Source organism: Marmota flaviventris, chromosome 11 (assembly GCF_047511675.1).
Source record: "Marmota flaviventris isolate mMarFla1 chromosome 11, mMarFla1.hap1, whole genome shotgun sequence".
Classification (NCBI taxonomy): Eukaryota; Metazoa; Chordata; class Mammalia; order Rodentia; family Sciuridae; genus Marmota; species Marmota flaviventris.
In genome coordinates this window covers 97208028-97231019 of record NC_092508.1, presented here as the reverse complement: position 1 = coordinate 97231019, position 22992 = coordinate 97208028, and the positions used below count along the sequence as shown (strand labels likewise).

Below are 22992 nucleotides of genomic sequence, written 5' to 3'. Positions count from 1 at the left end.
GCCCCAGGCCCAACATTAGGAAATCTAACCCCTGGGCCCTGAAGCTGCAAGATGCTCCCTTATACAACCCCCATGTCAAGACCCCTCCAGCAGCACGTAGCATTTCAAGTCCTGCACAATGCTACCACAAGATGTTCCATATAGATAACCCTAACGGTCAAACTTGAGGATGCAGGTTTAAAAACAGGAACTAAAAGGATAGGATGCAGGTTTAAAATAGGAATTAAAAAGACAGGATGCCATTCTATGGTTTTCCCAAGAACAATAAGTTGAAAAACAAGTTTACCCCCTAGGTGACCCACTGACTGGATTCAGAAGGTCCAACAGGAAGACTGTCGCTGTGCTATGCTAAGAACTAACCCACTTATTCCCTATAAAAGATCTGTGCCCCAAAGCCCGGTGTGCCAGTTCACCGAAGCTCCGGCTGAGGTTTCACTGAGCACCCGCAGGCGCCTGTGTATCAATAAATCGCCTCTTGCTTTTGCAGCCAGTGCCTCGTGCGTCTTTCTTGGACAGGGAATCGGCGGGTCTTTCATTTGGCGAGCCAGCCAGGAGAACTCCTGTAACCCCATCCGGATCCCTGCCCGAGGAACTCCCGACATCACTGGGAGGTAAGCTGGCCAGCTCAAACTTTCTGTCTTGTTGTCCTGTTGGCTATCTGTTCTTTGTTCCGCGCAGCGTCTGTAAGACTATATGATCCTAGGCATAGTCATTTAGTATTCTGAGGCAGTTCTGTAGTCGATTTGTATTCTGAGGCAGTTTGAGAAGGAGTTGACGAACTCGGACTTCTCCCCTGCCACCCTGGGAGACGTCCCAGGGATCAGAGGGGTCCATTTCTTTGGGGTCCCCGGTGTTTCCGAGGATTACACCATCTTTGTAGGCGACGGAGAAGTACAAACTTCTCCCAGGCCATCTGATTTTTTCGGTTTCCACCGAAGCCGCGCAGCGATCTCACTGTTTGGTTTCGTTTTTGTGTCGTTGTGTCTGTCTCTCTATTTCCTCTCTGAGAATAACATGGGACAATCACTAACAACCCCTTTGAGCCTCACTCTAGATCATTGCCAAGACATTCAAGAGCGGGCAAACAACTTGTCCGTGGCAGTTAAGAAGAAAAAAATTGGTAACACTCTGTACCACGGAGTGGCCAATATTGGCCCACCCTCGGAGTTGAATGGCCCCCAGGAGAGTCCCTCCATCTCTCTCTCTAATCTGCAAAGTCAGAGATTGTCTTTCAGCCGGGGCCGCATGGCCATCCAGATCATGGCTTTTAACCTTTCAGGACCTCTGCGAATCTCCTCCTGCATGGGTGGGGTCCGCGCAGTCTGCCGGGAGGATTCCACCCGGCGGTATGGCGGATCTGTCCCGTCCCTGTTCCTCCCGGCCCCTCCACCCCAGGAAGCGAACGGGTCTTCCTGGAGTCAGGCTGCTTGGAAATGCAGCCCAAGGCGGATGATAAATTCCATCTAAGGCTGAATACTGAGACTAGGGAAGCAATGTTTTCTTCCCCCCCCCATAACCGGCTTGAGTGCAAATAGAGATGCCTGCTGGGGATTTAACAACTTTGACATCTCGCTTTGACTTTTCTCAAAGCCCTGTCCTCATTATTAAATTAGTGTTAATTGGCTTTAGAGATGGGAACCAAATTTTCAGTCACAAATTTTGACACTCTCAAGGGGACTTTTAAGGAGTTCCCACTCTGCTTTCTTGGGGAAGCCTAGCACTCGAAACAACTGCAAGCAGAGGATGGACTTTTTGGGAGCTGGCTACTAAAAAGTTAGGAAAAAAAAAAAATGCCTAATGCCTAAGGTCAAACCAAACTGGAGGAACTGATCCTATGGGTGAAAGATAGGATTAAGGGACTCCCAGCAGCTGCCAGAGCCATTTAGCTCTGGGGAGTTCCCTGGGTCCTTATCTACATCTTAAGGATTACGCCACCTCTGTTTACTTAAAAAGAAGGGACACTGAATGCAGTAAAGCCAGTCACGCTGAGACCCTTGATTTTACACCTACAGTTGCCCCTACGTGAAAACATCTGGTCCACTCATGGGAAAGTCTATGGTGCCACTGATAGGAGTCATAATTAAATGAAAGTTCAAAACCTGGAGAGATATTTTCTTATCTGGTTGTCTGATTGTTTCTTAAAGATAATCTAGGTTAAATGTGTGTCTAAAAATAATAATAATAATAATAATAATTTTTATTGTAACAATCTGGTATCTGAATGGGTTTCTAAAGCATTGCACTATCTTGCAGTTAAAAGTTGGGTTTAAGCAATTGTTTAGTTTGATTTCAGATAGTTCATGCTAGAAAACTTAAATACTCGGGATAAAAAAAAAATTAAAGAATTTCAATTTTGAACTGGGTAGCCTGAAGAGCAATTAAAACGTTGGTCTGGCTCATAAAAATGACATTAGATAATTAAATAGCAATAGTCTTAGAAATTTTCAAAGCTTAATTTCAGATATATATGGTAGTGTGTGGGCAAATTTAATGTAACTCAATGCTACTTTAGAAACTTCAGAACAAGCAAAGTGGTTTAGAGGTACCAAAGAAATTTCTTCTGATGGTAGAGATCCTATTTCCAGTTTTATGTGAACAAGTTTTTCTAATGTAAAAAGATATAAAATTTTAAATTTTAAAAATTGCTTCTTAAATTTGTATCATAATTTTCAACATCTAAACCTGGAAATATAACTTAAGGTTAAAATGCCTTAGGCCTAAAGTGTCTGCTCAAAATAGCAGTTCCTGTCCTCAAAATTAAGCTTATAAGTTTCTCTAGGTGTTCAAAAAGGCCCTAATAAAATGTTAACTCTGCTTAAATTTAAAAGTTTACAAGTATTGTTTCAAAATGTGAACAAAAAGAGGTTTATATAATTATGGTGTTATTAATGTGTTCATATCTTCCAGGAATACAAGTCTGTAAGGTAGAAGCTTCGAAAGAACATTATATCAAGCTGGTGTTCTAAAGTTGTATGGTAATTTTAGGTTAAAAAAAAAAAGCATGTTAGAGATTCAATTATATCATTTGTGTTCTATAACTGAACTCGTTATCAATAAGATATGTACAGTTCCATGTTACTTTCTACTCTGAGATACAATTTATGTATTTTTAAGTTAATGAGAGCCTAATCTATGTAAAGGTTTTATTGCAAAACACAAAAGTACATTACTACTTTTCTATAAAAGGTTAAAAGCTTTCAGCCTTTAATTCATGTTTTAGGTATGATATTATGTTGTGTTAGCTAATGTTCATGTAAACTTGAACAACAATTTATGTAAACTTTGTAAAACGATCAGCTTCAGAACTATAGTACTTGAGATTTATAAAGAGCCCTGCCTTACTTGAGATAAGGCTCTGTCCCATCTCACTACATGTGAAAGTGGCTATAAAAAAAGTAAGCAAGATTTCAGTACAGTTAAAGTTGTGTCCAAAAATAGGTTTGTGCCAAGATTACTAGGATCTCAAACAGAAAATTATGATGTATAACCCTGCTAGAATTCAAGGTAGCTATTATATAAGCTAAATATGTTTCTACCCTAGTTAGTTTTGTTTTGTAGTTTACTTATAGATGGTTTAAGGATTGCCTGTTAATGTTTTAAAGAGGTATTGCTTTAAGAACACAACCTGGGCCAACATAAGATAAGGAGTTATCACCTACAGGATAGAGAGATAAACATTAAAGCCCAGTGCTCTTAATATAAGGCTGTTAACTTATTTGCTGGATGTTTAAGATCAAGTTTTAAAATTAGTTAAATTAAAAGGGCCAAGAAAACCAATATTCGGCTCTTGCCCTCTGAGTCAGTCTGAATCAGGGAATAGGGGACTTCTCCAAAGGGCTCAGCAACTCTAGGCCACATAACCTCCTGAGCAGGGAGATTAATGAGACCAGTGGAGGACAGAAAGCCAATCGGTGCATTTGCTGTAAAGAGGAGGGTCATTAAAAAAGGGAGACGTCCCTGATGCTTCTGAGGGAAGCTACATGGTCAAGCAAGGCCTGGGCCCATCCTAGCGCAAATGGCACTAGCAGAACTGAAAAGCTGCTATGAAGTTCCCGAGGACTCCCAGGATAACTCAGCTGACTGTAAACAATAGGTAGAAACAAAAGTCAGTTTGACTTGCTTCATCTTAAACACTTAGCAAAGACAGTAAAAGCCAAAGCACAGCTGTTCCTGGACATCTTAAATAATAATAATAGTTAAATGTAACTTCCATAAATAAGTAGACTGGAGGCTACAAGAGAGATTCTTAGACAGAAATGCCTGATAACTGTTAAAGGGACTGCTAGAGTAGTTTTAGTCTAAGGCTTTTATTTCTAGCCAACGCAGGTAGACTTGATGTTTGCTAATATGGTTATCCAGCCCTAAGTAGCAGAATTAAAGATTTCTCTATTAGACACAGAGGAGAAACAAAAGGTTCTCTTGGAAGCTCGCAAAAAAAAAATGTGCCAGGGGACGACGGGCGCCCCACCCAACTCACAAATTTGATTAAGGAAGCTTTTCCTTTAACCCGGCCAAACTGGGACTATGCGACTGAAGCAGGTAGGAACCACCTACGTCTCTATCGCCAGTTACTCATAGCGGGTCTCCATGGAGCAGGGCGACGGCCCACCAATTTGGCTCAGGTAAGACAGACTATCCAGGGGTCAGAGGAAACTCCGACAGCCTTCTTAAAGAGATTAAAAGAGGCTTATCGGAGGTTTACTCCCTTTGATCCTGATAGTGAGGACCAGAAAGGAAACATTTAATGGGCCTGCCTTCATCTCCCAGGTAAGTCAGGCGGTGGCCAATACATTGGGGATTAATTGGAAATTACACTGTGCTTATAGACCCCAAAGTTCAGGACAGGTAGAAAGGATGAATAGAACCATTAAGGAGACTTTAACTAAATTGACACTTGAAACTGGCACTAGAGACTGGGTACAACTCCTACCTTTAGCCTTGTATCGGGCCCGAAACACCCCAGGCCCACATGGACTAACCCCATTTGAAATCCTGTACGGTGCCCCACCTCCCGCTGTTAACTTTTATGAAACTGAAACCTATGCCTCCCTCACCCCATCTATGCAGACTCATTTGCATGCTTTGCAATTGGTCCAGAACGAGGTCTGGAAGCCTCTAGCAGCAGCATACAAAGAGGAACTTAAAACCCCCTTGCTGCCACATCCCTTCAAGGTCGGAGACACCGTCTGGGTACGCAGGCACCAGAGCAAGAACCTCGAACCGCGGTGGAAAGGACCCTACACCATTCTGCTGACCACTCCCACTGCAATCAAAGTGGACGGCATCACCGCTTGGATCCACGCCTCCCACGTGAAAGCTGCACATCCACAGGAGCCCACAGACGCCACTCCAGAGCCTGAATGGAAATTGCAAAGCACCCAGAACCCGCTAAAGATAAGACTTACCCGCTGTTGATTTTTCTTGCTCTGTGCTCTATCTTCCCCATAGGCACCAACTCTATGATCCCAATCGGCCTATACGCCAGACATGGCAAATACTATAGGGGGTGGGAGACATAATTTGGGAAAAAACATCCACAAAGTACCCCCTCTGGGCTTGGTGGCCTAACCTGGAGCCAGATCTTTGTCACATACTGGCCGGGTCAGAAGACTTTGATATTCCAACTACTGACCCAGCTAAACCGAGTGGGCCAGAAGTGTGCATCTCCAGCGGGGGCTGCCCTTGCTCACGCTATCCGGCAGGATGTAGGGACCCAAGGGCTCCGGCAGCTCTAAGAAAAAAAAAATCATTCTATGTATGCCCCAGGGACGGGAGAACTAAGTCGCAAGCACGTAAATGTGGGCAACATGAAAGTTATTATTGTAAGGCTTGGGGATGTGAAACTACGGGGGATGCATACTGGAACCCTAGCTCATCCAGGGATTTGATCCAAGTGAAAAGAGAAAAGCAAAATGAGCCCCCACTCTCTACAGACTATTGTAAAAGTACACCTGGGACAGTCAACACCTTATGGTATGGGGACGGGCCATGCACCATGTTTGCCTGCAACCCCTTAAACATTACCTTTACTAAGGCAGGCAGAACATCAAAAGATTGGTTACAAGGGAAGCTATGGGGACTACGGGTATATCATCAGACTGCATATGACCTGGGGGTCCTATTCAAAATCAGGTTAACTATAAAAGTTGACCCCCAGCTGATAGGCCCTAACAAGATACTCCAAGACCAAAAGGCTCCTCCTCCAAAAAAAAAAATATAAACAGGCACCCTCAAGACCAACGTCCCCATCTAATACCATCCGTCCAACCCCCTCCACTCCTCCGACCGCGGCAGTTGTCACTAATCCTACTTTACCAGGGTCAGGAGAAAGACTAATGGACCTAGTTGAAGGGGGATACCAAGCCCTCAATTCCACCCAGCCCAATCTCACTGAGTCCTGCTGGATTTGCCTCCAGGCAAGCCCCCCCCCCTACTATGAAGGAGTAGCTATTAATGGGAATTTCACCTATGGCACCTCCACCAGCTGCAACTGGGAAACAAGACACAGGTTGACACTGCCTGAAGTAACCGGTTCAGGAACATGCATAGGAGGCTCCTCTATGTTAAAAGAGCTCTGTGCACGTATTGCAACCGTGTCATCCTCTGACACATCCAGCTACTTAGTGCCTCCAACAGGACTCTACTGGGCATGTAACACTGGGATTACACCCTGTGTTGCGATAGCCACTTTCAACCAGTCTAAAGATTTTTGTGTGTTAGTCCAGATCTATCCACGGCTACTCTATTATTCCACAGAAGAATTTGAGGGACATTTCATGAGCAGGACTCGATTCACCCGAGAGCCTATCAGCATTACCCTGGCAGTCTTGTTAGGAGCAGGAGTATTGGCAGGGGTTGGGACTGGGGCTGCAGCTCTGATTGAGGGCCCTCGACAGCTAGGGATTCTGGAGACTGCAATCCAACAAGACCTAAGAGCAATATAAACCTCTGTAACTGCTTTAGAAAAATCCCTAACCTCCTTATCAGAGGTTGTTTTGCAGAATAGACGAGGTCTGGACCTATTATTCTTGAAGGAAGGAGGACTTTGTGCGGCCTTAAAGGAAAACTGTTGCTTTTACACAGATCACACAGGGGTAGTAAGGGAGTCTATGACAAAGCTTAGAGAAAGACTGGATGCAAGGGAAAAATCCCTGTGAGGCTCCCAAAGTTGGTTTGAAAGCTGGTATAATAAATCCCCTTGGCTAACTACTATATTATCTACTGTAGCTGGCCCCTTGATTATATTACTGTTAATTTTAACATTTGGACCCTGCATATTTAACAAATTAATGCAATTTATGAAAGAAAGACTGTCCGTAATCCAAACTATGGTCCTCGCACAGCAATATCAAGTACTCCAACAACACGCTGAGCCATCAACTGAGCAAATGCTGAATTCTGAGCAGATAGATCAATGGATATAGGATTATATCCGGGATAAAGAAAAGGGGGGAATGAAGGACTTCAAGGCCCCAGGCCCAACATTAGGAAATCTAACCCCTGGGCCCTGAAGCTGCAAGATGCTCCCTTATACAACCCCCATGTCAAGACCCCTCCAGCAGCACGTAGCATTTCAAGTCCTGCACAATGCTACCACAAGATGTTCCATATAGATAACCCTAACGGTCAAACTTGAGGATGCAGGTTTAAAAACAGGAACTAAAAGGATAGGATGCAGGTTTAAAATAGGAATTAAAAAGACAGGATGCCATTCTATGGTTTTCCCAAGAACAATAAGTTGAAAAACAAGTTTACCCCCTAGGTGACCCACTGACTGGATTCAGAAGGTCCAACAGGAAGACTGTCGCTGTGCTATGCTAAGAACTAACCCACTTATTCCCTATAAAAGATCTGTGCCCCAAAGCCCGGTGTGCCAGTTCACCGAAGCTCCGGCTGAGGTTTCACTGAGCACCCGCAGGCGCCTGTGTATCAATAAATCGCCTCTTGCTTTTGCAGCCAGTGCCTCGTGCGTCTTTCTTGGACAGGGAATCGGCGGGTCTTTCACAACCTGATACCAAAACCAGACAAAGACACATGAAGGAAAGAAAATTTCAGACCAATATTCCTGATGAACATAGATTCAAAAATTCTTAATAAAATACTGGAAAATTGCATATAAAACATATTTAAAAAATAGTGCACCATGATCAAGTGGGGTTCATCCCAGGGATACAACCTTGCATCAATAAAATACAGAATCAATTTTTAAAATTGATCACATCAATAGATTTAAAGACAAGAATCACATGATTATCTCAATAGGTGCAGAAAAAGGATTTGACAAAATATGGCATCCATTCATGTTCAATACACTAGAAAAACTTGGGATAGTAGAAACATACCTCAACATTACAAAAGCTACATATGCTAAACACAAGGCCAACATCATTCTAAATGGAGAAAAATTTAAAGCATTTCCTGTTAAAACTGGAACAAGACAGGGATGCCCTCTTTCAACACTTATATTTAACATAGTCCTAGAAACTCTAGCCAGAGCAATTAGACAAAAAAAGAAACTAAGGAATACAAATAGAAAGAACTCAAATTATCCCTATTTGTTGACTACATGATTCTGTATTTAGAAGACCCAAAAAACTCCACCAGAAAACTTCTTGAATTCATAAACAAATTCAGAAAAAGGATATAAAATTAACACCTATAAATCATTTGCTGTCCAATATATATCAGTGATGACTCAACTGAAAGAGAAATTAGGAAATCTATCCCATTCACAGAAAAAAAAAAAAACCCTCAAAGAAAATAAAATATTTGGGAATCAACCTAACAAAAAACGTGGAAAAAATCTAAAATGAAAACTACAGAACACTAAAGAAAGAAACTGAAGAAGGCCTTAGAAGATAGAAAGATCTCTTGGATAGGCAGAATTAATAGTCAAAATGGCCATACTTCCAAAAGCACTATACAGATCAAATGCAAAGTAGACATATAATAAGGGACTTGTATCTAGTATATGTTTTTAAAAACCTTTTGCAACTCAATAGTACAAAAAGAGTAATAGTAATTGAATTAAAAACTGGGCAAAGGATTTGAATGGACACTTCTCCAGAGATATACAAGTAGCTAATAAGCATATGGAAAAAAGCTCAATATCGTTAGTCAAAAGAAAATGCAAATCAAACATTAGATTTCACTTCACACCAAATAGGACAACAATAATCAAAAGGACAGATAAAGCAAGGATGTAGAAAAATCAGAACCTCTTATGCTGTTGGTGGGAATGAAAAAGGGTGTGGACACTCTGGAAAACAGCTGGCAGCTGGTCAAAGGGTTAAATATAGACTTTTTATTTTAGCCAGCAAAACCACTCTTAAATAAATATCCAAGAGAAAAGAAAACATGATACTCAAATGCTCACAGCAGCACTATTCATAATAGGAAAAGATGGAAACAATTCAAACATCTATCAATTGATGAATGGATAAGCAAAATTAGGTACTGACACCCACTGCAACCTGGATAAACATTGAAACCAGTCACAAAAGACCGCATTCTACATGGTTCCATTCATATGACGTATCCAGAATAATCTACAGAAAAGTAATTAGCCAAGAGGAAGGGGAGAGTTGGAGTGACAACCGAAGGTTATGGAATTCTTTCTCTTTCTTCTCTCTTTCTTTCTAGGAGGGGCCTACTGTGGATTGAACCCAGGAATATTCTACAACTGAGCCAAATCCTCAGCCCTTTCTACTATTTCAAGTCAGGATCTCACTAAGTTGTCCAGGTTGACCTCAAACTTGTGATCCTTCTGCCTGAGCCTCCTGAGTAGCTGGGATGATAGGCGTGCACAACCGTGCTCAGCTTGGAGTTTCTTTTTAGAGCATTTTAATAGCTGACTTGGTGATGGTTGTAAACTTCAAATGTGTGAACTGCATGGTACTTGAATCATATATCTATGAAATTGTGAAAGAAGGAAGGAGACAGGGAGGGAGGAAGGAGTAAATTGCAATAAATATAGATGGACAATTAAAGACAGAAAAGGGAGGGGCTCCAACATGGCTCAGTGTGACACAGGACTGGCCCTGCAGAAAATGATGAAGGCTGTCTTTGGCATCCACCATCCTTTCTCACCACTCCAATTCCCAGTCTTGGAAATGGCAGGCCAGGGGGACTGTTGTCTCTCCACTCTTTGGCCCACAGGTGAAAGCTCTTCAGTCCTTCTGTGGATCTGAGTGACGTCCACCTGGGTGAAGACACTCAGACCTAACTGGAATGGGTGAGTCTCCAAGGGGTCACTTCTAACAAGTAACCTCAAAAGACTCCAGGTTGGGCTGGGAATATGGCTCAAGCGGTAGTGCGCTCACCTGGCATGCGCGGGGCGCTGGGTTCGATCCTCAGCACCACATAAAAATAAAATAAAGATGTGTGTCCACCGAAAACTAAAAAATAAATATTAAAAAATTCTCTCTCTCTCTCTCTCTCTCTCTCCCCCCCCCCTCCCTCCCTCTTAAAAAAAAAAAAAAAGACTCCAGGTGTCTGAATGGGAGCCGTAAAGGGGTGGCTGATAATGGAAACCACTGAGAAATGGACTACTGCTCAGGCAAATCCAGCTACTGAACGGGCACATTCAGAATAGGGGGCTGGCAATAGAAATACTACACACAGTTTACAGCACTTTTCAGTGAAGTGGAACAGTCAGTGATAATACTTAAACAGAGATACTGGAGTTTGAATACTGGCTCACAGTTTACTAGCTGGGTGACCTCAGTTCCCTCACCTGCAAAATGATGAGATAATAGAACTTGCCTCACATGCAGGAGTTAGAACTTCGCCTGTATATGAAAAGAGTTCTAAAAATGTTCATTGCTGTTATTTATTTGTTATTATCTGTTTCACAGCCCAAATCTCATTTGACCTCACAATAACCAGTGGGATGGATGGAGATTGTTAGTCTCCTTCACAGACAAGGAAACTATAGTCTAGAGACAATAAGTGACTAGCCCAAGACAAGTGGTTGCAAAGGGCTATCACTGAAGAGAAGATTCTGGTACCCATGGTTTTGCTGCTCTGTCACACCTGAAACAGCATTTGGTATATGTACATATACTCTGCTACTGAGTTGTGTGAGCTTGGACCTAACTTAGCTAATACTGTGGAACTCTTCCGTTTATAAGAGGAGAATTGAATTGTAGAGCTGAATTCAAGGACTCCTTTGAGTTAACATTTTGTAATTACAAGGTGAGTGCAAGTAAACTGTATAAGATGGGTCACAGAATAATGCTCTTGCTCCGGAAACCCTGCTTTACTGCAACTTGGAGAGCCTGAAGAAGGGCTTTACTTTGAACCAACCTAGGTGGCACCCAAGCACCGCTTCAGTGTGACTAACCACAGGCTGTAAAGCACTCCCTAGCGGTTCTCAAAGGAACTGCAGGAAGAAGAGTACTTCAAACGCCAGACGTGAGAATTCTGGTGGTGCTCTCTGCAGAGTGAAGAAAAAGGCGAAGCCAGAGAGAGTAGGTATAACTGGGAGCACCGAGGTCCTGCCTGCTGTGTTGTGAGAAAGCACCAAGTGAGTCAGTTCCTTGACTGTATGCTCTGGCACGTCTGCCCCGGGGGGCATGGGTGTGGTGGTGAAAGATGTGTCTGAGCAGTGAGCAAAAACGGCTGGCTGGGTTCAGCATGGTAGGTGGAGGCTGAGCAGATGAATGGGAAAAGAAAAAAAAAAAAAAGTCAATGGAAACTGAGACATATCCTGTTTGGGGATTCAGGTTTTAACCGTGGTCGGCTTTTCAAAGAAGCCCGTGCCCAAGGAACAAACTCTGGACTGATGGTGTGAGTGAGGTTAAATGCAGATGGAAGTAGAGATGGATACAAGAAAAATTAAGCATAAAAATTTAGAAATCAGGCTGTATTGAACTCATAACAAGCAAATTAAATAGTTTTCACTGTATTTGGAAACTCTTGTCCTAAAATCTTAGGTTCATAGAAAAGAGAGAGAGAGAGAGAGAGAGAGAGAGAGAGAGAGAGAGAGAATATCTTCTGGACTCCCACAATCATGATGAAGGGTGAGGGTTGGAGAGGAGGAGGCCAGTTGTTATTTCTGTTGAATTAAAATTCCTCCTCATGCTCTGTTGCTTTTTTTCTTAGCGAGGTTTCTACTTCTCTGACTTTAGGCAAGGCGCCTGCGCCATCTGGGGCATTGGCTAGTTGACGAACCAAGAAATGAATGAAGCCCAGGTGGGAGGTTGGAAATGTGCCTCGTAGGACCAGTAAGTTTCGCACAACAAAAGGAAGTGGGTGCGTGTGAGAAGAGGGTGTTTCGGGAGCCCCAAGGGCCATGGATCCCAGAAATTGCTGTGTTCTAGGATGCAAGCCCCAGAAGGCGAGCAGATGAAGACACCAGAGGAGGCGGCAGCTGCCACCACAAGTTGGAGGGACGGAAAATTGACGCTTCCAGGTGGAAGGCCACCTCAAGATAAAAGACGCAATTGGAGGGGCAAGGGTCGGGGTCAAGATGAGAAACGAGGGATCCCACATCATCTCGCCAAGGGTTACTGGCATATCTGGGATTTTACCAAGTCCCTGGTGCAGCCCTTACGCGTCGACCCTGTAACTATGCAACTCCAAGCCTCTGAACTTCGCTTTTTCCAATTATAAAAAAAAAAAAAAAAAAAGTACTAGACCCGAACACAAAGCTATCAGTCACGTAGAGACACGCGGGGCTCCCAAGCGCCCTGAGTTTCTGGCTGTGCTCCTGAGCCGGGTGCCCGCGCCCACCGCGTGGAGACTGCGCTGCGCTGGGCCTTCCGAGACCGCGATCCCCAGGGGGCGTCCCCTTAGGACCTCGCAGCTCCCTCTCTCCCGGGAGACCACCGCCCGCTGCTCCTTCCCAGCTACCCCTCCCCGAAGTCACATCCCTGCCTCGCCCCCTGACGCCCCCTCCCCAGGAAATCCTCCCTGCTCCCTCGCCGGGCTCTCTCTCGGTCGTCCCCTCCGAGGACGCCACTTCCCGGCGCCTCTTCCACAGCTTTCCTTACCCTGGCCCCTTGCCCGCCGCCACTCACCGTCCTCCAGCCCGACTCCCCTCCCCGGAGTTCTCTCCCAAGGAGATCCCTATCCAGGCGGCCCTTTCCCGCCACCTCCTCCGGAGTCGCCTTCCCAGCGCCCCTTTCCCGGGCGCCCCTAACCGGACAACCCCTACGCGGATGCCCTCCCCCGGGTTTCGCGTCCGCCCTCGAAGGAGCAGCCCCCGGCGGCTCGCCCTCCCCGCACTGCGTGCGCGGCTACCTGGATCTCGTGGATGCGGCTGAAACCGTCCTTGCAGAAAAACTCCACCAGGTTGGCGAGGGTTCGCGGCCCCGGCATGGCCGCGAGACTCCGGGGCCCCTCGGCCCTGTCTCCGGCCCGTGGCGCCCCGGGTCGCCCAGATCCTTTGTCCTGGGCCCGCGCCCCCAACAGGAGCCCAGAGCCCAGAAGCCTGCCCCGCCCGGGCGCCGGGCGGCGAGTAGCTCTCAGGATCCGCGCCAGCAGAGCCATTGCGGTCCTTTGCATTGGTGTGCTTGTTTAAGCAGCTTCTCGGTTTCGGGGATTGCCCTTTGGGGTTGCTCTTTCCCGGGTTTTAACTTGCTGGAGCAGAGCTTCTTCGAACTCATGCCGTCTGGGCATCAGTTTACATAGATCATTATTAAAGGCTCCCTCCCTTAGGACGAAAAAAAAAAAAAGTCTGTGATTAGACTGCGAGAGAATGAGGCTATTATTATTTTTTTTTTCTTCACATTAGATTAATTCAGCATTTAAGCGTTCTTCGAAACCACAAAGTTTTAAGTTCCAGCCCACTTCCAGCCATGGCCAACAAAAGAGAGCGGGAGAGAGAAATCGACTAGGATTTTTAAAACAATTTTCTTCTTTTAAAATTACTTATAGAAAGTATAATAAAGAAATCTCCTTCGTCTTCTTTTGTGTTTTATAAAGATTTTTATGATTTCAAGTTATAGTGTTGATATTCCACATTTAAAAATGAGAATTTGTGTTAGGGGCGAATTTGCACCCTGTTATTATTTTACCGCGTGCCCTCGATGATAATAAGGATCATTTATGATGGCTTTTTTGGAACTTGACAATTCTTCACCCACCCCCCCCCACCCCCACCCCCCGCCTTGCAGTGTTAGGGATGGAAACCAGGCCTTAAGCGTGCTACCCAAGGGGTCTGTCACTGAGCCCTATCCCCAGTCCTGGGTTCATCATTTTGATTCTGGCCACCTTTTGAAGCAGGGAGGAAGAATGTGAGGGTAGTGACTGCTACAAATTGTGGCATTCCCTGGGCTCTCACAGGCCCTGGAGAAGTGAAAACACTTCTGTGGGCAGGCAAGGGGAGTGGAATTTGCCAACATAGGGTCGGAGCTCAGTGCCTCTGCAAAAAAGGAAGTGCTTCCCCAAAGGAGGGACTTGGCATAGCAAACACTAGGAAGGGAGCCGAGATCCTGTTAGCAGCTTAACCACTTATCCTGGAAACCCAGCACATTATTTTGAAGATTCCAGAGTTTGTACTCATGTATATAAAGGTAAATTTTTTTAATTTTTTAAACTTTTTTTAAAACTCTACAAATATTGTTACTAAACGAAAATAGTAGTTATACCTTTACAATTCTGTTAAATCTATATTGTGTTTGAATAATTATAAGTTATCATGTAAGTGACAAAAAAAAAAAAAAAAAACACCATAAACTGGACACATGACCTGTAATCTAAACTACTGGGAAAGCTGAGGCAGGAGGAGTGCAAGTTTGAGATCAGTTTTAGCAACTTAGCAAGACCCTGTTTCAAAATAAAAAATAGAAAGGACCAGGGATGAAGTTCAGTACCAAGATAACGATAATAATAAATACAGGTACAGAAATACAAGACAGATTACTCTGTCACAAACCTGGAGCTGAACATGAGTGGAATTCGTGGGAAGGATGACACAGTAGAAAGCCTTCCTTAAAGAAGCAACATTCAGCAGGAATGAAGAGAGGGTCTTTCAGTAGAAGTGAGGGCAATGTGGCTAGGAGACAAGGTATAAAGAAGGGCACAGTAACCTTGCAGAGAGTTTCTGGTCCTCAGGATTAACAAGATCATTAAAGGACCATGAATGTAGAAGTCAATTCAGTTCATCCTGGACCAGAAATGGTTAAATCTCTGTATATAATTCAGAAACTCTATATAAGATAATTCAAAATGGTGAAATCTCTATATAAGATAGTGTATATACAGATAAATCTCTATATTAAATATTTCGAGTTGGAGGGCTGGGAGTGTAGCTCAGTGGGAATGCTTAGAAAGCACAAGGCCCTGGGTTCAATCCCTAATGCTAAAAACCATGAAGATACATATATATATATATATATAGAGAGAGAGAGAGAGAGAGAGAGATTTTTTTTATTTGTTGATGAACTTTTATTTTATTTATTTATTTATATGCAGTGCTGAGAATCAAACCCAATGGCTCACACATGCTAGGCAAGTGCTCTACCACTGAGCCACAGCTCCAGCCCCCCATGAAGATTTTAAAAATTAAAAAACAAAATGTAGTTAGTTTTCTGTTGAGGCCAATTAAGAAAAAGAATTATAGTTAAAAAAAAAGAAAAGGAAGGTAGAAGAAAGTAAAAGAATATAGTAGTTCCTTATCCACCCTCAGTAGATGTCTGAAACCTTGACCATAAATTGACCTATATATACGTGTTTTTTTCCAATACATACATGTCTATCATAAAGTTTAATTTATGAATTAGGCACAACAACTAATAATCAAATAGAAAAATTATAACAATATACTGCTTTTATACTATAATAAAAGTTGTTTAAAACTTATTAGTTGTTTATTTCTGGATATTTCCATTTAATAGTTTTGGATCACAGTTGGCCAGTGCTATCATTCAGATGTTGTTTGTTTCTCAAGGGTCCATGTGTCAGAAGCTTGGTTCTCAGTGTGGCTTCCATTAAGAGGTGGTAGAATCATCATAAGGTGGAGCCTAGTGGGAAATCTAGATCACTACCCTCAATTAATGTAGATCTCCCAGGACCCTGGAAGATTGGTCCTTCCCCAGTCTCTCTGGCTTCCTGTCTCAAAATGTGATCTCCCTTTCTCACATGCTCTCCCTCCATGATGCCATCTGCTTGAGGTGACACAGCTACAAGGGCCTTTGCCAGAGTCAATGACATTGTTTAGACTTCCCACCTCCAAAACTATGAGTCAAAGAAACCTCTTTTCTTCAGGGCATGGTGGCAAATACCTGTAATCCCAGCAGCTCAGGAGGCTGAGACAGGAGGATCACAGGTTCAAAACCAGCCTCAGCAACTTCACAAGGCCCTGTCTCAAAATAAAAATAAATAAATTAATTAAAAGGGCTGGGGATGTGGCTCAGTGGTAAAGTACCTCTGGGTTCAATCTCTGGTAGCAATAAATAAATAATAAACACTTTTTTCTTTATAAAGTATCCATTCTTCCAGATATTTTGTTATATCAATGAAAAACAAACTAATATGCACAGGTATGTGAAATCATGGAAAGCAAAACCACTATGGATGAGAGGGTATTCTTGTACCATTTCATGGCTAATTATTACTAATGGAAAAATATGAATCCAGAAATAGAATAAATTCTGTCTAGGAGAATTTCTTATTCCAACCAAAAAATTAACTTACTTTGGTCTCTGTCCAGGTTTTCTGTAATGACATTGTCTTTATAATAAAAAAAAAAAATAACATTTAAAAAAGTAAGCCAGGAGCAGTGGCACACACCTGTAATACCAGCAGCTCGGGAGGCTGAGGCAGGAGGATCATGAGTTCAAAGCCAGCCTCAGCAAAAGTGAGGTGCTAATAAGCAATTCAGTGAGACCCTGCCTCTAAACAGAAATACAAAATAGGGGTGGGGATGTGGCTCAGTGGTTGAGTGCACTTGAGGTCAATCCCCAGTACCAAAACAAATAATAATAATAGAGGAAGAAATAAAAGTAAGTGGGAATCATAATTGTGGAGGGATTCAATGAAATGTTTTAAGCCCTTTTTTTTTTCTTTGTGGTGCTGGGGATGGAACCCAGGGCCTTGTACATGCAAGGCAAGCACTCTACCAACTGAGCTATATCCCCAGCCCCTGTTTTTTGTTTTTTGTTTAAACAGGGTCTTACTATATTGCCTAGACTGGCCTCCAACTACTGGACTCAAGGGATTCTCCTATTCAGCCTTCCAAGTAGCTGGGACTACACACAGGTGCAGCCTACCAGTTTAGAAATCTTAAACATAAACCAATAAGCCCAGCTACTTGGGAGGTTGGCAGGAGAATATCAAGTTTCAGGACAGCACAGGCAACCTAGCAAGACTGTCTAAAAAACCAAAAAGGGCTGGGGCTGTAACTCAGTGGTAGAGCATCCTAGGCTCAATCCTCAATGCTTCCAAAAGAAAAAAGAAATCTTAAACCTAAGTGGAAAACAAAAATAATAACTGTGAGCAAGAGAAACAGATGCAGGCCTCTGATTTCAAGTAGACATGGGAGCCCCATTTGTTCCTGTCTGAATGAAGCCCGGAGAGGTTTTGTACAGATGTTTTCCCTCAAGAAAACCAACTTGTTGAGAGTACATAGAGAAACAACAGTTGCCCTTCCAGCAGAAAAGGGAGAAAAATGTGTCCTCTAAAAGTTAAACAAATAAACTTTAGGTTCAATAACTAGTCATGTGGGGAAGTAAACCCAGGAGATAGTCATGAACACCTCTCAGAACTCGGATTCAGGTAACCACCACAAATCTCTAGGAGACAGAATGGGACTCTGGGGTGTTAGGTAAGCAAAGCCTGAGGAACTATATTTGGGGATAGAATAGGGATGACCAAACTGGATCTCTGAAAAGGGAACTACTATACTAGTCATTCTAGAAAGCAAGGCTCTGAATTCTGAACGTGGCCTTGCTGCTCACAGTGGGGCAAGAATGATTCACCAGGATTCCCTTTGGTCTGCATCAAATTCTCTCACGCAACTGTCTGGGCTCTGATTCCATGCACTGACAGGTTTCAGTCTAAGAATTAATGGTGTAAAAGAGAAAAACAATGGCGTGGTCTTGTTACTTTCCCCAGACCCCTCAATAAAAAGGCAGAAGAGAAAGAAAACAAGACAGAGTTAAACCAAAAGACAGAGAACCGCCTCTCCTGTGGATCAGGTGGCACTATTTAAGCCAAGGCTGATATCTGGCCAACAACCCTCATTAGTTGGGGCAGAGAATAAATATCTTCCCACAAAGGAATGTGGGCACTCTCCAGTAGATTCACCAGCCAGCACACCTTAGAATTAGTTACTTAGCTGCCACAAAACGTGCTAGATTTTTGTGGCAAAGAACTATCATTTTAACTGAACAGCTTCATAAAATGTTGGCTTACATTTTAATATAGTCCTCTCTTGGTATTCAAGGGGAACTGGTTCCAGGATCCCCTGAAGATACTCAAATCTACAAATGCTCAAGTCCCTTATATAAAATGGCATAGTATTTGCATATTGCATATGCGATCCTCATGTATACTTTAAATCCTCTCTAGATTGCTTATAGCATCTAATACAATGTAAATGCTATGAAAATAACATTATACTACATTATTTGGGGAGTAAGGAAAAATCTGTACATGTTAGTACAGATGCAAGTTTTTTTCAAATATTTTCTTTTTTTTTAAATTTTTCTCATAATTTCTGCTTTATTTTTATGTCAAATTAGAAAATAAAGGTATAAGAACAATATCTATCAAATTAATACATTTAGAAAAACATTTCTGGAGAGATTTTTTTACAATTTTTTAAGGAATATTTGTATCAGTTGATACAATTAAGATAAAATAATCAAGGTATGTAGAACCTACAGATATGGAGGGTGGACTTCAATCATTTATTGAGCATCAGGCACAATCCTAGGCACTTCTGCACCCTTTAATCCATTGAGTTCTCACAGCTTACCTATGACATGGACATATTATCCTTGTTTTATGGATGAAGAAACAAGCAGAAGAGACTGACCAAGAAGAGTTGAGTTTGTAGGAACAAAGCTAACATTTGAATCCAAATCTGCTTCCAAGGTTTATGAAGTCTTATGCTTTGCATATAAATGAAGAGCATGTCCACTTGGCCAGCACCGGTTGCATTAGCAGGTGATGTGTTTCATAACATCCACCATTTCTTAGACAATAAGATGATGTGATAGACTAAAAACAAGAACGAGACCATTGTACGGAATTCTGAAAGAAAGTTGCACATCACATAAGGCTGCAGTAGAAGACAATCATCACCAATAACAATGTTTCTATCAACATTAGGTCACGTATACAACAGGGGTCCCCTAAGATTATATTGCCAGTTTCTGGTCTGGAGTGTAAAGAGCTGGGAAGTCATGAATCCCATCCTAACAGGAAAATCTTAACAAACTGAAAACTCTTCTTATACCCAGCAGAGAATTTAGGGTCATAAGACAAACTGCTACCCCATAAGTTGGAGACAGGTATATAGAAAAGAATCACTTCTTGAATTACTACTGGAGTAATAACCTCTGTGGGAACCAGTACTAGGATAGAAAACCTTAAACTGTAATTACTGAATTGCTGGAGGCTCTGTCTGGGTAGTTTAAGAGTTAAAAATTCCAGTAGGCCCAATCTTGCGGGGAGGTCCCCAGATTTTTTTAAGTTCTATCTCCAGGAAGTCCTATCAGGTTTTCAAACTAAAGAGGAAAACCCCTTCAGACTTCTGGCGAGGTGAAGGGGAAATTAGAGATTTTGAAATATGCCAGAGCATTCTTTCTTAACAAGGCCTGCCTCAAGAGAAACAAGTTTACCAGAGCCCAGGAGTTTAGCTGGACTCTGACTTAATGCTAATTTACAGCTTAATTTAACTCTAGCCTTATGAGAGTTTATATAAAGGGAAATACCCTCCTCCAGCACCCTCTCACTCTCCCGACCCACTGAAGGAGGAAATTGGAATGTATGCTGTGATGGTCACAGGCCAGGTGTACACTCACTAAAACTGAGGCTTAAGGAGCTAGAAAAGGTGTCTCCTGCCCCCACATCTTGCTAGCACCTCAACAGGGCTCCGTGCAATGAGGAAGACAAAACTAAGAACACCAGAAGAAATTTAGTGTCTGGTATCTACAGCCTCACTCCTAGCCAGATAAACATAAAATGTCACAAAAAGGTATTTTTCCCTTGGTTCCTTATGTAAAACCCAGTACATAGTTTTTGGCTTTCAACAATAAAGAAAATAAGGCACCCAAAAAGACAGAAAATATTTTGAAGAAACAAAGCAAGCATTAGAACAAGACTCAGATATGGCAGATATGCTGGAATTATCAGATTGTGAACTTAAGAAATATGTGATTAATATGCGAGTGGTACTAATGGAATAAGTGAACAGTACACAATAAGGCAGAGAACCTAAATATAGAAATGGAAAGTTGTTTTTTTTTTTTTTTTTAACTTAAAGATCAAAAAGAAATGCCAGAAAGAAAGAATGCCTTTTATGGGCTCCTCAAGATACTGGATACCACCAATGAAAGATTCAGGGTGCTACCAACAGAGTATTCAAAAACATGAGGCAAAAAATAAATTAATAATAATAATAATAATAATAGTATTGCAAGGAGCTAGCTGCACACTGTAATCCCAGCAATGCAAGAGGAGGAGGCAGGAGGATTGCAAGTTGGAGGACAACCTGGATGACTTTGTAAGACCCTGTCTCAAAATAAAATAAGGAAAGTTGAGGACGTAGCTCAGTGGTAGAGTGCCCCTAGGTTCAATTCACAGTGTCACAAAACTTATAATGATGACGACAATGATGATATTAGAAGGAGAGATAGACGAATCCACTCTATTAGCAACGGACACATTTGGCTGTCAGACAATCAATCAGCAGGACACAGTTGAGTGGAGCAGCACCATCTATCAGCTGAATCTAATTGGCATCTACAGACTATCTTTCACCCGCAGAACACAAGTTCTTCTCAAGCTCACACAGAATATTCACCAAGATAGGCCACATTGCTCGCCATAAAACACACTTTAATAAATTTAAAAGAATGTAAATCACCCAAAGCATGCTATCAGATTACAACAGAATTAAACTAGAAATCAATAACCAAAAAAAAAAAAAAAAATTCAAGAAACCTCCAAAACAACACACTTCTAAATAACTCATAAATCAGTCTCAAGAGAATTTATGTATTTATTATTTTTCTTCTTTTTTCAGTTTTTTTCTTTCTTTTTATTTATTTATTTTGGCATTTTGGGGTTTTTTTTCAATTTTCACAAGAGAAATTCAAAAATATTTCAAATTAGGGTTGGGGTTTGGGGTGTGGCTTAGTAGCACAACACTTGCCTAGTATGCTCCAAGCCTTGGGTTCAATCCCCAGCACCACAAAAGAAAAAACTGCTGAATGGAAATGAAAATGCAAGTTATCAACATTTGAGGAACACAAGAGTGATGTTTAGAAGGAAATTTGCAGCTTTGAATGCATATATTAGGAAAAAAGGAAGATCTAAATAATCTAAGCTTCCACTTTAGGAAACTAGAAAAAGAAAAGCAAATTACACCCAATGGAAGGGGGGAAGTTCTAAAAACTAGAGAAAGGAAATAAAATGCATAACAAGGAAAGCAAAAATTAATGAAATAAAGAACCAAAAAAAAAAAATAATGGATTTGATTAAGTCAAAATCTTTAATTTTGGGGGAAAAGTAACAAAATAGACAAATTACTACTTATATTTGCTTGATAAAAAAGGGATAAAGTACAAATGTACAAAATAAGAAATAGTAAATGTTGAAATAAACATTGAAACAGAAAATATTTTGAGACCCCAAGGAACTACTTTCTACTTGTTTGTTTTTTTGTTTGTTGTGTGTTTGTTTGGTACCAGGGATTGAACCCAGTGGTGCTCAACCACTAAGCCACATCTCCAGCCCCTTTTTATATTTTATTTAGATACAAGGTCTCTCTAAGTTTCTTAGGGTCTTGATAAATTGCTATCTGACTTTTGAACTTGCAGACCTCCTGCCTCAGCCTTCTGAGCTGTTGTGATTACAAGTGTGCACTGGTGGGAACTACTTTTTAGACCTCTTTTAAAATATTGCAAGCTATTATGAACTAACTTCCTAGAGAAACACATTTAGAGATAGAAAATTTAAGCAGACCAATTTCTCTAGAAGAAACAGGGGACAATATCAAGGAATTTCCACAAAAATATGAACAAATAGATTCAATACTTCATAAATTTTTCGAGAACACTGAAAATGAAGGAAAAATTATTTTATAAGAGAAATATAACATTGACACCTAAAGCTGGTAAAGATGTGGAATTAGCACACCACATTTATAAATCTAAGATGAAAAATCATGTTTCCAAAGACTCTGAAAAAGTCTTTGACAAAGTTCCTTACTTGTTTCTATTAAACACATTCAAGAGTTGGATGCAGTGGCACATGCCTGTAATCCCAGGGACCCTGGAGGCTGAGACAGAAGGATCTTGAGTTCAAGACCAGCCTCAGCAACTTAGCAAAGCCATAAGCAACTTACAGAAACCCTGTCTCAAACTAAAAAATTAAAAAGGGCTAGGGATATGGCTCAGTGGTAGAATACTTAGCACAAGGCCCTTGATTTAATCCTCAACAACACAAAGAATAAAAACCAAAACAAAACAACCAAGAAAAAAGCAACACTCAAGAAAAGAGGAATTGATACTATTCTTCAGTAGATAAATGCATATGCACTTGTATACACACATACCCCTTAGTGCAAAAGCCAAAATCTCATTTAATGGAAAAAGGAACTTTCCACAAAGATCATGATCAAGGCAAATTCATCTGCCATCTTCACTAGTAATCAATGTTATACTAGAGATATTAGCCAATGAAATTAGATAATAGGAATTAACTAGATGCATGAGAGTGGAAAACAAATCTATATTTTGTAGAATATATAAATATACTGGAAAAATCCTAGAAAATCAATGATAAAAGTAATAATTCAATAAAGTAGCTGACTAT

The 22992-nt window shown here is 41.7% G+C and overlaps 1 protein-coding gene across 1 annotated transcript in view; it reads right to left on the bottom strand.

The window, feature by feature from the left end:
- The window catches only part of Cyp27c1 (cytochrome P450 family 27 subfamily C member 1), a 32624-nt gene extending 19130 nt beyond the window's left edge, over positions 1–13494 (bottom strand). Inside the window, exon 1 of the mRNA XM_027936764.2 lies at positions 13246–13494. Within this exon, the coding sequence (XP_027792565.2) occupies positions 13246–13494 (249 nt within the window). The remainder of the gene's footprint in view (positions 1–13245) is intronic.
- Positions 13495–22992: the final 9498 nt, after the last annotated feature.